This window comes from Cricetulus griseus, chromosome 3 (genome assembly GCF_003668045.3).
Source record: "Cricetulus griseus strain 17A/GY chromosome 3, alternate assembly CriGri-PICRH-1.0, whole genome shotgun sequence".
NCBI lineage: Eukaryota > Metazoa > Chordata > Mammalia > Rodentia > Cricetidae > Cricetulus > Cricetulus griseus.
In genome coordinates, this window is record NC_048596.1 from 222,214,979 (window position 1) to 222,232,218 (window position 17,240).

General features: G+C 41.6%; 1 protein-coding gene across 5 annotated transcripts in view; it reads right to left on the minus strand.

Moving 5' to 3' along the window:
- Positions 1-5,157: 5,157 nt before the first annotated feature.
- Positions 5,158-17,240, minus strand: part of Optn (optineurin) — a 43,027-nt gene continuing 30,944 nt past the window's right edge. For 4 of the 5 annotated variants that reach the window (XM_035442830.1, XM_027405188.2, XM_027405187.2 and 1 more), the window contains 4 exons: positions 16,397-16,555; positions 12,707-12,837; positions 10,273-10,355; positions 5,158-7,348 (listed from right to left, as the gene is read on the minus strand). In XM_035442830.1, the coding sequence (XP_035298721.1) occupies positions 7,221-7,348; positions 10,273-10,355; positions 12,707-12,837; positions 16,397-16,555 (501 nt within the window). In that variant the 3' untranslated portion in view covers positions 5,158-7,220. The remainder of the gene's footprint in view (positions 7,349-10,272; positions 10,356-12,706; positions 12,838-16,396; positions 16,556-17,240) is intronic. The other variant, XM_035442829.1, reaches the window with a different exon arrangement.

Below are 17,240 nucleotides of genomic sequence, written 5' to 3' on the forward strand. Positions count from 1 at the left end.
CATTAGGATTTAAATACAGAGAGACGAAAGTTTGTTTTTCACTCAGTCTGACATACAGGAACTAACATCTCTTCATTTTTCGGTTCACCACCTGGAAAATAAGGGAAGGCTAGATGGTATTTTTGAACTCAGAAACCAATATTCCTAGATGAGTGCAAATTTGAGGAACTAGAATTTATGTCAGAGTTGAGAATAATTTATTAGAGCATTCTTTAGTAAACCTCAAACTTTATGTATTTATATCCTAAAAAGCTAGTACGAAAAGCAGTTTCACATACAGAATATTTAGCCTCCATAATAACAAAGACTTCCATGAACAATTTTGTTGTTGTCTGAGATAGAGTCTCTCAAAGTAGCTCTGGCCTGGAACTTTCTATGTAAATCAGGTGAGCCTTGAACTCACAGAGATCCACAGGTCTCTGCCTCTCATGTGCTGCAATTAAGAGCTGGGGTTAAGGGCATGAGTCACTGTGCTCTTTTAAGACAGTATGTAGCAGGGTCTGGGGTGTCCTGGGATTCCTCCTCTTGCTCCTTCCCCTCGCCTTTTTCCTTTTATGCTGACAACTGAATTTAGGAGTTCATGTATGCTAAGCAAGCCCTCTACCACTGAGCTATAATCGAAGCCCTGTCCTAGAATTCTTGAGACCTTTGGCCTCAGCTTCAAGAGATTACAGGCTTCAGTCACCACACCCAGTGACACAGGCTTCAGTCACCACACCCAGTGCCAAATGACACTATTTACAGACTGAATTCCTCTAATTGATTTAGATAAGACAGTATCAGTATCTCTGTCCATTGTGGTTCCGTTTGTCTTTAGGATAATTAAAAGCAGCTTCAAGATGACTAGAAAAAATCCTGCTATGTACATGGATTTTTTCTTGTACCATGAGGTATTAATGCTCAATTTATGAACTCTGTCTCATCATTATTAGAGCCTATGTTACCTGCCTAAGTTTTGGAGTAATGCCAGTGTCAAAAATTCACAGTAATGGAGAGACTGCAATAATTAGATCAACTAATTCTTTTGGGGGTTGGGGCGGGGGTTGAGACAGAGTTTCTCTGAGTAGCCTTGGCTGTCCTGGAACTCACTTTGTAGACCAGTCTGGCCTCAAACTCAGAGATCTGACTGCCTCTACCTCCCCAGTGCTGGTAGTAAAATTGTGCACCACCACCACACATCTAGACAGACCAATTCTTGTTGGTATCCTGAAGTTCCTTTCTTCCTCTTAACTTTGCAGGTTACATTTGCTTCCCACGCAATGTGAGGAACAGGATGCAACATCAATCTAAGTGCTCAAGCACAAATGGATACGGAGAACCAAGCAATCTGTATTGAAATTGGTTTAGTGGCAATTTTGAGGAAAGAGAGGAAGTGACTTTGAAAAAAATCAAGTAAATTCCTTATCCATTGAATGTGGGATATTGGGGAGAGAGAAAGGGGGTATAGGAAAGTGTCCCGACCTGCAGGACATCAACCTGGGGCAGGAGAGTCAGGGATAGGGAATGGGGACAAGAGACGCAGAAAGAACGACCACAAGACAGGATTCTGATCAAGTGGCAAACTTTACTTTTTTCTCAGGCTAGCTTATATAGTCAGGATATGGGGAGGAGCAGAATGGGTTGTTTGTGAGCCAGGTGTTGGTATAGGCAGGATATTAGGGAGCCACAAAGAGGATGTTTGGCAGGGTAAAGAGTTCATGAGTAAGAGGCCCAGGGAGGGTTGCCTAGGTGACTGAGCCTGTGGGTGGAGGACTGGGTCAGGTTGTTTCTTTTCTTGAGCTGCTGTTCTAAGGAGCTGCTATGTAAAGGTTAACTATGTGGCCTGCCAAGCATGGCCTAGGATCTCATGCCAAGCCCTGAGATTTGGCTCCCAACAGGAAAGTTGGATGGAAGCTGGCTGATTAATTTCTGACTTATGCAATGGGTGTTTGAGGTGATGCACTTTAAGTGGGGAACATGGGAAGTACATGTTTAATGGAGATGATAGAGCCTGGTTTTGGTTTCATAATGGCGTATGAATATGTTAGTCAGACTTTTCACTTCTGTGACAAAATACACGAGGCAACTTAAGGCAGGAGAGATTTTGGTTCTGTTCTTTCTAGACTGGTGCGGCACAAGGGTGTGGTTGATGAGGCAGAAATGGTGGAAGGGTGTGGTGTGGTTAAGCAGAGCTGCTCACCTCATGGCAGCCAGGAAGCAGGATAACAGGAAGGCCAAGAACAAGATTTATCATTCCTGCCCTCAGTGACCCACTTTCTCAAACTAGGCCCCATCTTCCAAAATTGCACCACATCCCAGTAGTCTATTAAAACCTGAAATCTGTTGATGAATTAATCCTCATGATCTGAAAGATCCTTTTCTGAACATTGGGTCTACTGGGGGTCCAGAACTTCAATATGGTAATCTTTTGGGGAGGACACTTCGTATATAAACTGTAACATAAGACAGAGAATGATGAAGAAAGGATGAGGAGCAGCAGCTTGCTTCTCTTCAATCCAGGGCACTGAAGAGATGATTCACTCTCTTTAGAAGAAAATCTAGGGTCCACACATCAGCTTTAAGATAGTGTAGGGTTGTTTTGTTTTTGAAAGATAGGGTCTTGCTGTGTAGCCCAAGCTGGCTTTGAACTCCTGGTAGTCCTCTTGCCTCAGCCTCCCAAGTGGTGGTATTATAAGCAGGGATGCACCATATAGTGGTTCTTAATTTTTGGGGGAGGGCTATGTTGGGGGTGCTCAGAGACCTCTTTGAGAAAATAATCGAACATTTTTTTCTAGAAGGATATATACTGTCAAGGGTTTGCATGCTCTCAGTTGTTCACACACTTTTGGGAAGCTATTCCAGATTCCTCTAAGATTAAGAGCCTTAGGTGACTGGCAGTGGTGGCGCATGCCTTTAATCCCAGCACTCGGGAGGCAGAGGCAGAGGCAGGCAGATCTCTGTGAGTTTGAGGCCAGCCTCGTCTAGAGACAGTTCCAGGGGCCTCTGGTGCATGCCAGAAAATGGGAAGAAGAACTAGTGACCAGAGCAGCCAGAGTGGCAGGACAGAGTTGGTAGGACAGCTTTCATCCTGATGCTACCAGCCTTCTTGTGGCCCTACTCTCATCCTCAAATATTGTTTGTATTTTCATGGGTTTGCTTCTTTCTGGGTACACCATTCTGTATTGTCTGTTTCATTGCCAATACTCTAGTCTTTGATTGTAGTTTTCCAGTGAGTTGAGGTTGTTTGAATGTCACATATGTGTGTCCCAAAATGAACACAACTTAATAGAAAAACAGTACCCACAGCCAGAAATTTAGTCTTTGACTTCATTATTCAATACTGTATTGGCTATTTCAGACCTTTTATAATAATACCTTCCCATTTAAAATTTAGATGTCACTTTGTTGATGTCCACAAAATAGTTTACTAGAATTTCGACTGGAATTACATTGAAACTCAATCTATAAGATTAAGTTAGAAAAACTTACATCTTGAAATTTTTATATGTATATAATATTTGTCTTTTGATCAGATTACCCTCCATGACTTTCTTTTATTCCTGCCCTTTCCTGCTGAACTATTTTCCAATTAATCCTCCAGCTATAGGCATGTCTTAATGAAACCATTGAGTTTCATTAGAGTTGTTTAAATGAGCACAGAGGGGAGTTATTTATTAATGTATGGACAACTCGCCAGTGATTACACTACTAAGGAGAACGACTTTCCTTCCTCTGGCAACCCATTCACTGTCAATAGCTCTTCCAGGATAGGTAGGATGTTGTGAGCACTTTCCTCATCCATGAAGGCATATTGATGGGAGTCCCATCTTGTGTAGGTATTGTGCAGGTATTCACACTTGCTGTGAGTTCAGGTAATGGTCAGAATATCATAACACCCCTCTTCGTGTTCTGGCTTCCCCTTGTGATAATCCCTGGGTCTTGGATTAAGTAATACAGATGTTCTGTTTAGTCTGGGTGCTTAACAGTCACTCACTATTAGTCATTTATTAAAGCAGAAGAAAAAATGAAAATAAGTGGAACTCAACTACACAAGAATAAAAGAAGTCTGTCTGGCCAAAGGAATAATCAACCAAGTTGAAAGGACCAACTATAGAATGATAGGAAATTTTTGTAAAGCAAACTGTATATATATGTGTGTGTGTGTGTGTGTGTGTGTGTGTGTGTGTGTGTGTGTACACAAGGCTAATGTCCAAAATATCAACAATCAGAAATGGAACAAAACCTAGTCATGCAGTTTAAAAGTGGGCAAAGGACTGGGGTAGACATGTCTTGAAAGACTTACAAGTGACTAATAGGTATATAGAAGGCTTAAAATAACTGATTACTGGGAAAACACAAAGCCAAATGATAGTAATATATTAGCTCATCTGATAAGATGGCCATTATCAGAAGAAAGAAAGAAAGAGAAAGAAAGAAAGAAAGAAAGAAAGAAAGAAAGAAAGAAAACAACAAATGTTAATAAGGATATGGGGCTGGTAATCTACTTGTTGTGCAAGCCTGGCACCCTGAGGGATTTGCTAACAGTGATATGATTGCTTGGCTGGATTGCTAAGAACCTCAGAGATTAGTAGCTCTTCCCTGAGTTTCCAGAGAGGAGATAGATTGGCACTGAGTGTAAGCAGCACTACCCGGTGGATGAGGACCCCAGTGGGATCAGGCATCTCTGTCTGCTTCCTGGCCTCCCATGGTGTGAGCCATCCAGTTCCACCACACCTTCCCTAGCAGGAGGGCCAAAACCTCTGAGACACTGAGCCAAAAGAAAACTGTCTTCTGTTTCAGTTTTCTGTCAGATAATTTGTCACAGCAATGAAAGTCTGATTAACACATGCAGATAAGTATGCTATTAACACATGTGGATGATAAGTATTCAGGCATAAAAATAACATGCATAAGCCAGGCATGGTGATGCATGCCTTTAATCCCAGCACTCAGGAAGGAGGCAAGCGAATCTCTGTGAGTTTGAAGCCATCTGGTCTACATAGTGAGTTCCAGGACATCCAGGGCTACACAGTGAGATCTGGTCTCAAAAAAACAAAACAAGGAAACGAAGAAAGAAACTAACATGCACAATGCTCCTATGATTTGTAGCTAACTGGTAACATGGAACGTGAGGCCTTAGAACAGATAGTAGATTAAATAAATCAGATAACACACACAGCATTTACAAATTGTTTACTAAACTGGTGATTCCCTTAAACCACACAACCTGAATATACAAATCATTGAAGTCACCGTTCTATACAGTAGATCACTACAGGTCATCCCTCCTGAGACTCTGTGCCCTTTCATCAACGTCTTCTCACCCTTTCCACACCTTCCTTCATGTGCTGCTAATCACCATTCAGCTCTCAACATCTATTTCAATTTTTTTTCAGAGTCCACATATAAGTGAGATCATGTGATATTTATGAATGGCTTATTTCACTTGACATGGTGTCCTCCAAGTTTATCTGTGTTAAGATGATAAGATTTCCTTTTTAAAAAGGCCGAATACTGCTTCATTATATATGTGTATTGCATGTTCCTTATCTAGGTGAATGGACACCTAGGTTGCATTGCATCCTAGCTACTGCAGAAAATGCTGCTATGCAGATGATCTACAGACATCTCTTCAATTGTCTTAATTTGAACTTGCCTTCATTTGCAGTCCTCTCCATTGATCAAACAAATGTGTTGGCCATAGTCTTATTAAGGCCATTTGAGTTCTCACTTCACAGTTTGGATTTATCAGACAATTATACTTGAACAAAATTATACTTGAAAACAGGATTTTCCCAGTAACTTCATTGTGAAACCATTTGGTTTCCTCCTCTATCTGGGATACTATAGAAATCTACTTTTTCCAGTATAAAGTAGTAAAGAAATTTATACTAGAAACTATAAGAAAAGAAAAAAATCATTGGCATTTTAGAAATGTCATTAACAAACATTGTCCGGAGGGTGCAAGAGGGGAAATCAAGCCTAACAATTGTTGAACCAGTACAGTGTTGTACTGTCTTGGAGTGAGGGTAACTGTTCAGGCATGGAGAGAACTGTAACTTGGATAGTCTGTTCCCTTGTGACAAATCAACTGTTTTGATTCTATTTAAATACACATGTATGTGTATTTAATCAGAGATCTTATTGTAAACAGAAACAAAGCAAACCTCATTTTCTCTTAAATGTTTTTTGGAATTGGTACTGTTTATTTTTGTGACTTGTTTAATTCTTTCTTGCCTTTTTTTTTAATAGAAAACATGTCAAATCCCTGTTTATTGTAGGTAGCCCTAGGTGGCCATGAGTTGGTGATCTCCTGCCTCAGGCCCCCATGTGTAGAGTTGCAGGTGTGCTATGCACCACCACGCCTGTGTTCACCATTTTAGCAGGGACCTCATGTAAGCATGTGCTGGCCCTCTCTGAAAAGGACCTGCTCCAGTTTATCATGAATAAAACATCTCAGTATTAAGTTTATATTAAGCTAAATGAGCTTAATACAGAATATACGTACTACAATGTTACTGGTCACATATGAGCCACGGGGCAGACTTGCAGCAAAATTTTATTTTGTAATAACTGGTGTGTGTAAGCTTCTACTTCATCTGGGAAATAGATGTTCTATTTAAAAATTAAACTATGTGTTGTACTAGCCCATACACCTCCAGTACAAAGCAGGCTGAAGGTATTAACATAATACGGCTGTGGGAAAGCGCTCCACTCCTGAGAGACATTCCCAACGTGCACCTGGCCTGATAACAACAGAAAGCTCACAGTGCTCAGTCAGAGTACCATATGGTAACTTCCAAATAATTACACATAAAACAACAAAAACACCTGCAGGGTGAAGACTTGCCTAGAAAAACATGCCAGACATGTTACCTGGCCATTTCATTTTCCTGCCTTGCAAATGTTCTTAACAGATGTCAGTGGGTTTCTCCCATGTAATTTTGTGAGCTTGGTCACATGGTATCCCATTCTGGCTGACTGCTCTCAGTGACTCTTAGGAGTGAACGTAAAAACACTGGATCTCTTATTGGAAGGGTGGTAACTACATTCTACTTTGTGGGTTCCGTTCAATTCAGAAGATGCTCTCCTTAGGAAGGGTACATTTTCTTTCTCCTGGAATAAGGATAATGTGGCAAAAATATTTGCATGACACCAAATAAGACAGAAGTACAAGTCTTGGAGGAGAAAATCTGGCATTTACCAACAGCTTTGGGGAGGTGAACTCAAATGAACAACACTCAAATGATGCAATCCATGACATGGATCTGTAATGTGTCAATGTCCGGCAGAATTTCTCCACATTTGGGGCAAGAGTGAATCGGAATATTCTGAGGCTGCTGCTGACTCCAGCTCATGTCCTCAGCTCCTGGGAATAAACAAGAAGTGACATGTGCCATCAGTTCCATCTCAAGAGCGCTTTGGCCTGAATTTAGTAACAGATAGTTAATGTGAGATCTGTTAAACTTTCTAATTAGTTATCTGGTGGGATACAAGTGCATACTTTTGGGTCATTAGTGGAAATTATGACTATGAACACAGAGAAATATAGAAATAATAACTTATTTCAATCACATCTCAAGTTCAAGGTCTGTGAAAACATAGTTTCAGTTCTAGGTACAGGGCAATACACATTCTATTAAGAACTAAATCCACAAGAGTAAGAGATGGATGAGGATATAAACAAAAGAGCAATTAAATGAGCAGAGGAAGGTTTCATGGAAGGGCATGCCTTTCTCAGAAGCAGAGCACAATCTCCTTTATTCAGTAGATGGTGAGCCCTAAGCCAGGTGAAAGGGCAGTAGGTACAGCCTCAGGCTCAGGGTTTCAGCAGGATCAAAAGGAGGGCCCCTGGCTCTGCAGCAAGGCCTTGTTATGTGGGGTATGAAGCGCCTCTCCAGAGGCTCATGTACTGACCGTCAGATGGCAGCACTATTGTGGGGGGTGCTGTGGAATCTTTAGGAGGTGTAGCTTATCTGGAGGAAGTAGGTCACTGCATGTGTAAGTTGGGGCTCTAGGGCACCTGACCCTGTCCTCGTGTCTCTGCTTCCTGTCCACCACCCTGTGAACAGCCTCCTCCTTCCCACTGCCATGATGTTCCTCACAAAACATACTTGAAATACATCCCAACTCTAAGTAGATCTCTGATCAAAAATTTTGCCATTAATGCTGAAAAGTGCTTCTGCTCCCAGGGCATCTCTCTGATCTGACCTTTATGGGCCACAGTTTTGGCTTTTTAGAGTCTTAGACTAGTAATTGGTTCAGCACCCAAAGCATCATTTTTGGAGTATGACAAAGAAAATGACCTTTAACATATGTCTGCTTCAAAGCACATTACTTGAATTTATGATACAGAAGGCTATTACATGCCTTGTAGTAAGCAATTTTAGGGCATTTTTATTGATTTATTTGCAAAACTGAGGGTCAAACTAGGGTTTCAGCATGTTAAACAAACTCATTATCACTGGAGCAAAAAGTGTGGCAGTGTGTGTAGGGGGGGGTACAGATGTTTGTATGCACATGTGTGTGGGTATTCTCAACTGTGAGAACACGTGTGGAGGCCACAGGTTGACTTTTGGTGCTTCTCTTTTTTATACTCCAACCTAAAGTTTTGAGACAGGTTAGCATTTTATCCCTGGTGCTGAAAGTGGCTCAGGTTGATATTTATGTCAGGTCATGTGCTATTTATCTCCTTTGCACATGCTCCATGAATTTATGTTGTTTATTGTTTGGATTTATTTTGTGATTTAGGATTTTTGTTTTTAATCAGTATATACACATCTATGTAAAATATTCATTTATAATTTTTTTATTCATGTGTTTGTATGTGTGCTGTGTGTGTGTTCAGGTGCTTGCAGAGACCAGAAGAGAGTGTCAGATCCCCTAAAGCTGTAGTATCATGCAGTTGTAAGTGGCCTGATGTGGATGCTGGGAACTGAACTTGGGTCCTCTGAAAGACCAGCAGGTTCTCTTAGCTGCTGAGTCGTCTCTCTAGCTTCTTTATCAATGCATACTAATTATTCAAAACAGTGGGTTTCACTGTGATACTTTCATAAATGCACATTAATCTTTATTTTATTTGGATTTTTTGAGAAAGACTAGTCCAGGCTGGCCTGGAGTTCTCAGTCTTCCTGTCTCTGCCTCTCAAGTATTATCATTACAGGCATAAATCACAACACTTGGATGCTAAACTTATTTTTAACTTATTTTTTTATAAACAGACTTTGCTGGGGGGCATGGGAAGGAAGGAGAACAGGCAGAGAGGAAATACAAAATAACATTTGGAGAACTGCCCCCAGATTTAATGGTTTACTATATATACTAATGTTGTTTTGTTGCTGGTGATTAAACTACAGTAGGACATAAGTCATCAGTTGTATGTGTGATGGTTAGTTTTTACTGTCATCTTGCCACAATCAAGAGTCACCTGGGAGAGTGTCTCAGGGAGGGACTGTCTAGATTAGTTTGGCCTGTGGGCGTGTCTGTGGAGATTGTCTTGATTATGTTGACTATGTGGGAAACCCACTGTGTGGAGCACCTTTCCTGGGGTAAGCATGGGGAGATACGCATGAATTAACTTTTCTCTGCACTTGACTGTGGCTGTCATGTGACTGTTTCCTGCTGCCCTCACTTCCTTGCAATGATGGATGCTGGCCTACCTAGAAATGTGAGTTGAAATAAACCCTCCCCTAAGTAGCTTCTTGTTGGGGGATGTTATAACAGCAACAGCAACAACAGCCCAACAGAATGTGAAAGGCACTTGGGATAGTCTGGTACTTAACCTTTTTTATGTCTGAAATTCATGATGACCTCTTATTGGTAGAGCATTGCCAGTAACTTTTCTTCTAGCTATGTTAGGTCTTCAGATTTATTATTTTTCCCATAATCAAGGATAATACTTCCCTTTTGATAACTTACTATAAATTACAGAACATTGTTACCCATGCAATAGCACTGCATAATAAATCTAGCACTGCACATTTCAGACCTGGACTTGTCTAGTATTTCATGAGGATCTAGGTTCAATTTCTAGCATCATAAACAAAATAAAACAAAGCAAAACCTTTCTAAGAAAATGCAAATAGAGGTTTGGGATGAGTTGAAGACAGTGATTCAGATCAGTAAATAGTACACTGGAGTGACCTGGCATTATATGGCTGGTGAGTCTGGGCTGAAATGAGAAGGTATTCTGGAGAAATAAGAGGTGCTGTATGCTGACTACCTTGATTTGGGGTCCATTCTATACAATATAATGTAGTTTTCCCTTGAAAACCTAGCTCACAGGTGACTCACCTCTTTGAAGCAGGTAAGCCTGCTGGTCAGAGTCACTGGTTCTTGCCCCGTGCCGGCTCTGCATTTCCATCAAGGATTGCCTGCTGGGATCAAAAGCAACACAACTTGTGATGTACTATAACCTTGCAACAGGTCACCATTAAGCAACCAATTGAAGTGTGAGGTGGGAAAGGAGTCAGAAAACAAGGCTGAAGTTCCCAGGAACCAGAATTGACCTGAGGATGTAGCTTAGTGGCAGAGTTTGCCTAGCATGCACCAGGTCCTGGGTTCAACTGCCAGTGCCATGAAACAAAACCATGGAGCATTCAGGACTAACTTGATTCTCTCTCTCTCTCTCTCTCTCTCTCTCTCTCTCTCTCTCTCTCTCTCTCGACTGGTTTATCTGTATAATTCTTTATATGTATAGTCCTGGCTGTCCTGGAATTCAGAGATCTGCCTGCCTCTAGGAGTGTGCTATCACCACCAACTCTAACTTGATTCTTCTTTTTTTTTTAAATTTTTATTTTATGAGCATTTGTGTTTTGCCTGCAATTATGTCCTTGTGAGGGTGTTTGGTCCCCTGAAACTGAGGCTACAGACAGCTGTTACCTGACATGTAGGTACTAGGAATTGAACTGGGTCATCTGGAAGAGCAGCCAGTGCTCTTTGGTTTTTCGAGACAGGGTTTCTCTGTGTAGCTTTGGAGCCTATCCTGGCACTTCGATCTTGAGACCAGGCTGGCCTCGAACTCACAGAGATCCGCTTGCCTCTGCTTCCTGAGTGCTGGGATTAAAAGCATGCGCTACCAACGCCCGGCTGCAGCTAGTGTTCTTAACCACTGAGCCATCACTCCAGCTCCTCTAACTTGATTCTTAACTACCTCTAATGCCAGGACAGAATGTGACAAAGACACTAAGCAGGCCTTTATAAAATCAGGAAATAACAGTTTTTTGTTTTTTTGGTTTTTTTTTGAGACAAGGTTTCTCTGCGGCTTGGAGGCTGTCCTGGAATTAGCTCTTGTAGACCAGGCCGGTCTCAAACTCACAGAGATCTGCCTGCCTCTGCCTGCCTCTGCCTCCCGAGTGCTGGGATTAAAGGCATGTGCCACCAATGCCTGGCTAAAACGCCTCATTTAAAAAAAAAAATTAAATTTTCATCAAAAAGTTCACAATCATATGATGTAAACAAAATTGCAGAACAATATCTATAATGATCATTTTGTGACTTAAACACAGAGAAAAATCAGTATCGCCCTTAAGAAACACCATGTTGGGAGCTGGAGAGATGGTTCAGCAGTTAAGAGCATTTATATTCTAACAGAGGACTGGTTTGGTTTCTAGCATCCACATAGTGGCTCCCAACTATCTGTAATGCCAATCCAGGGGATTGGACATCCTGTGACTTCTGCTGGCATCAGGCACCCATGTGGTACACACACAAACATGCAGGCAAAACACTCATACACATAAGCAAATCTTAAAAAGCTGGCTAAAAATACCACACAGGGATTTGTGTGCATATCCATATGTAATATTATAGTACAGATGGTGTGGCAACTCATCAAATTCTTGGATTTACAAAGTAAGGGAGGGGGCAGGGTACACTGAAGGATGGGAAAACAAAGAGACTTGAACTTTGGCTACAACTCCTTTTGTTCCTTTGATTTCAAAGTACTTGGGGCTGGTGAGATGGCTCAGCTCGTAAAAGACACTTAGTAACAAGCCTGAGTTCAATCCTTGGGACCCACATGGTGGAAAAAGAGAACTGACTCCTGCAAGTATGTCCCTTGATCTCCATACACAAAGGATGGCAAGGATCAATACCCTACACATAAATGAATGTAGTAAAGGCTGTTTAAAGAAAAATTAAAAAATACTTGAAGCAAATAAAAGAAACAGTTCATTTAGAATGGTACACATATCACTTGTGTTATTTTATATTCTATTTAAACATATTTTAAGACCTCTCCCAATAAGCCAGTGCTGCCTGATCTCCCAGCAGCACTCTAGAAACTGAGGCAGGAGGACAAGTTTGAGGTCAGCATGAAACACATAGCAAGCTCTAGAATAGCTGAGGTTACAGGCTAAGACTTACCTCAAAACAAACAAACAAACAAACAAGTAAAAAGTAACTTTTTAAAGTCAGAATTTGCTGAGTACTTTCTTCTAAAACAGATAAGGCCAGGTAAGACACTGGAACACAGAATGTTATTTTTACAGCTTATTTCAAAGCAGGGAAGTTGGCCAGGCTCTTACAGGCTTCTGTCAAGCTTTGCTCTGAGCTGAACTAAGTGTGAAACATGAACAGATGAGGTGTAGGGAGAGCGGTTCTTGGATGCGAATGCGGGCGCACTGAAGATGCGAATGCGGCCGCACTGAAGATGCGAATGCGGCTTCTACAGAGGACCCCTGTTATCTCTGTCCTATGTGCCACATCTCCTCTTGCTTTATCTTACCTGCCTCCATCCTCAAAGTCATTGTTCTCTTTCAGCAAAATTGCCAGTTGCAAGGCCAGCTGCTCCTTTTCTTCATGAATCTTCTCTCTTGCCGCTCTTTCAGCATGGAAATCTGAACAGTACACCTCCATCTGTTAGAGGAAAAGGTAAGTTAGTTACCATGGAGATGAGCATGGATTCAGGATGATCTGACCTTGTCCTGTCTGAGGTCAGGGTCAGTCCTGCACATGTAGACAGGATTTGAAATTACAGAAATTTTTGCTGCCAACTATTGTACTAAAACATGGCTTTCCAATGCCATTAAATGATAGATACAAGTCATGTGTATGTGTATGCTTTTAACAATGGGAACCACCAAACTGAACTGACACAAATGGCTTAAGGAATGCATGCATCATTAATTCAGTAAAATATTCTTTTAAAAATAGTATTCAGGAATAACAGACAGTAAATTGTTTATCAGAATGTTAAGTCTTAAAAAATGCACATTATTTGTTGAATTCCAGACTTGCGTGAGGTCTTATGTTGGCTGCTTATTTCATGTCATCAAAAGTCCTCAGAATAGCACTTGGGAGATGGAGACAGGAGAATCATAGGTCTGTTCAGGTCTACGTTGCAAGTCCTGGGCTATACACCAAGACCCTGTCTTTAAAAAAGTTCTGGAGATAAGAACTTGTCATTATTTCTTCAAGTATGCTTAATACTCCTCAGTCTTAGGAGAACCTTGCTGAGTATGGTAGCACAAGGCTGTGCTCCAGAAGCTGAGGCAAGAGGATGCTGAGTTCTAGCCTAGCCTGGGCTACATGGCAAGACTATCTCAAAAAAGAAATTTGTTTAGTTACCAGTATTTGAACCTAGATAGAAGTCTTATTTTCCCTGAACTCCTCTGCATATGGGGTCACCAGCCTCTACTATGGCTCCAGTGATTTTCATGGCCAGGTATTGAAATTCTTCTGTGGTCTACTCCCACAACAGGGCTGGCCTGTGTAACTTAGGATGCTACAGAAGGAGTGGTTGGTGGATTTTGACCCGAGGTCATAAAGATACTGTGGCTCGTGTCATGCTGTCTTCTGGATCATATGCTGTGGGGGAGGCCAGCTACCATGCAATAAGCAAGCCTCTGGGGAGGCCCACACAAGGAGGCTTCCTCACAGCCATGTGACTGAGTCATCTTGAAATGACTTGCCAAGTTCATTTTTAGTGCAGCCTCATAGGAGACTCTGAGTTAGACCTCCTTCCTCCCTTGCTGGACTGCTCCTGGACTTTCACCTATAGAGTCTGTACACAAGATAACAAATGTTTGCTTCTGTTTTTAGCTGCTGTACTTTGGGGATAATTTGCCACATAGAAAAGTAGATAAGAATACATTATGGCAGTGATTTCCCATTATTCTCAAATTATAACATGAAACAAACAATTTCATAGTGAATGGAGGTGATCTGAATACTGTTTTAATAGCAGTTTTTAATCTTCTTTTGCATTCCTTTGTTTTGCTGTATTTTTGAGACAACATCTCTTAACCACCGAGCCATCTTTCCAGCCCCAAGAGACAACATCTCATTAGGTAGCCCTGGGTGGCTTGGAACTCAATATGCAGATAAGGTTCACTTCAAACTTGTAGTCATGTGTTTGTATCATATGACCTTCTGCTTTCTGAGTGCTAAGATTGCAAGCATGCACCATTGTACCTGGTACCAAGTTTTCTTTCCTTTTTTTTTTAAAGATTATTATTTGTGTGTGTGTGTGTGTGTGTATGCACGCGTGTGTGCATGTGCGTGTGTTCATGTGTTTATATGTGTGCACATATACATGTGTGCAGTACCTTATAGAGGCCAGAAAAAGGTGTTGTGTTCCTTCAGCTGGAGTTGCAAGGGGTTGTGAGCTGCCTGACATGGGTCCTGGGGGATAAAATTGGGTCTCCTGCAGGAGTCGTACATGCTAAGCACCTCTCAAAACTCTAGTTACCAATGGTATGTAATCTATGTAATGAAGGGATCGTTTTAGGAGGCTTCCCTCACATACTATGGCATGAGTAAATGATCATGTGTGATACTCACTTCTATGACTTTCTAGCCTACAGTCAGTAAAAGTGGAGTCTCTGTGTTGTCCTTTCCTGTACCAGCACTGAGAGTATTACCTACCTTCTGATCCGCATAAAGGATAGGTGCGGAATGAACAAGAGCACCTACCAAAACAAGTGCCTGGGCACAGCCGGGACACAAACACATGGCCCCATAGTGTGGGTTACTCGAGGCTTTGGGAAGCAGGCTCTTGTGGTGTTCCTGTGGCAATGAAATTAAAACCACAGGCACAAACTCTACCCTGGGGTTTGGCCACAGTGGACACCTGGTGGTAATGAACACTCAGGTAGCATAGCAAACTGCTGGCATCATTTCGAAGTAAATAATGAAAGGGTGTAAAGACCTTGGGGGCTCTCCTGGGAGAATTCTGGTTATGTATTTTTTGTGAGACAAATTGGAAATTGGTAGTGCTTATTTAACTTTAAAATAAGCAGTGTGTTTAATGATGTAATCCCCCCCCCCGTGTGTGTGTGTGTGTGTGTGTATGGGTGCACACGCGAGTGCATTGGTGAATGGGTGCATATGTGTGCATGTACATGACATGTTCATATACCTTGTTTTTTGAGACAGTACTCCTCACTGGCCTGGAACTTCCCAAGCGTGCTAGACTCATTGGCCAGGGAACCCCAGGCATTGGGATCACAAGTACAAGCCACTACACCCAGTTTTTGTTTTTAAAACTGTGTTCAGTATTTTTATTTAATAGCAAATCCTAAGAAAGAGACCATTATGAAGGTAGCCATGGTAGCACAGGCCTGCAATCTCTGGATTTGGAAAGTAGAGGAATAAAGATCAAGAGTTCAAGGTCATCCTTGGCTACATAGCAAATTTAGGCAGCCTGGGTTACAAGAGGCCTTGTCTCAAAAACAAAACTACCACTCTCCCCCAAAACATCACTTATAAACTGTATAAAATACAAAATATTTAGAAATAAGTCTTATGAAAGAGGAGAAGAAACTACTAAAAAAGAGACCAGCCTGGGCTATATGACACCTTGCCTCCAAAATACTCACCCAGGCCAGGTATGATGGCCCACTTCTTTAGTCTTCAATACTGGTACCTGTGAGTCTAAGGCTGGTCTTGAACTCTTGATACCCTTACCTTCCAAGTGATGAAATTTCAGGCATGCACAACCATGATTTAAAATTAAAACAAGCCGGGCATTGGTGGCACATGCCTTTAATCCCAGCACTCAGGAGGCAGAGGCAGGTAGATCTCTGTGAGTTTGAGGCCAGCCTGGTCTCCAGAGCGAGTGCCAGGATAGGCTCCAAAGCTACCAGAGAAACCCTGTCTCGAAAAACCAAAAAAAAAAAAATTAAAATTAAAACAAAAAACCCAAAATACCATTGGGTAGGCATGGTGATAAATGCTTTTAATCCTAGCACTTGGGAAGCAGCGGCAGGCAGATCTCTGTAATTTCAAGGCCAGCCTGGTCAACATAGTTAAGTTCCAGACCATGTATCAATGAAGCAAAACAAAACAGGATGACAAAAACACTGGCAGAAAGAACATAAAAAAAAGCACTGTATATATTAAGCACCACCACTGTCACACTGGAAATCTGACCAAGGTTGACCTCACTCAGCTCATGTTCTAGACCATGTCTCACCTGAGCCCTGAGGACAGCCATGGTTTCCAGGTTCTCCTCTTGCTTAGCAATGATCTGCTTCATCTGGTCCATCTGAAGCTGCTTGGATGCCAGAGCCCGCTCTGCCAGCTCCAGCTTTTCATGGAGCTCTTGCAGCATCATCTTGTCCACCTTTTCTGCCTGAGGGAAAAACAAAACAAAACACAACTTCATTCAAGAGATGGCTTTGAAATGATGCAGCCTACTTTAGGAAAATAAAAAGGTTTACACTTAAAAACTGTCAGCTCCAGTCTATTACTTAGTGGTGACAATTCATTTGGGAAGTTGTAATCATTTGTGACTTGCAAATAATCACTTGCTCGTTGAAAACAATGTCCTAAAAGGTAGCCCTGAATGTAGTAGCACTCTTCATACTATGTGAGTTCAGTTCTTTAGCACACATCAAAACACTAAATGTGTAACTGTCAAATGCACAATAATCACAAGCCCTACTCTGATGGGCTTGCCAGGCATGGATTCTGTTATTTATCTTGTTACATGTTTATGTTTGCTGGGCCCCATGGCTCATACTTTTAATCCCAACACTCAGGAGGCAGGGGCTTGTGAAACTCTTTGAATTCAAGGCCAGCCTTGTCTAGATATTGAGTTCTAGGCTAGCCAAGGCTATATAGAGACTCATTCTCTAAATAAATAAATGTGAGGGTTTTTTTTAAAAGCTATTAGGTTATAATAATCTTTTTGTTTGTTTGTTTTTCGAAACAGGATTTCTTCTGTGTAACAGCCCTGGCTGTCCTGGAACTCCCTTTGTAGATCAGGCTGGTCTCAAATTCAGGGATCTGCCTGTCACTGTCTCCTGAGAGCTGGG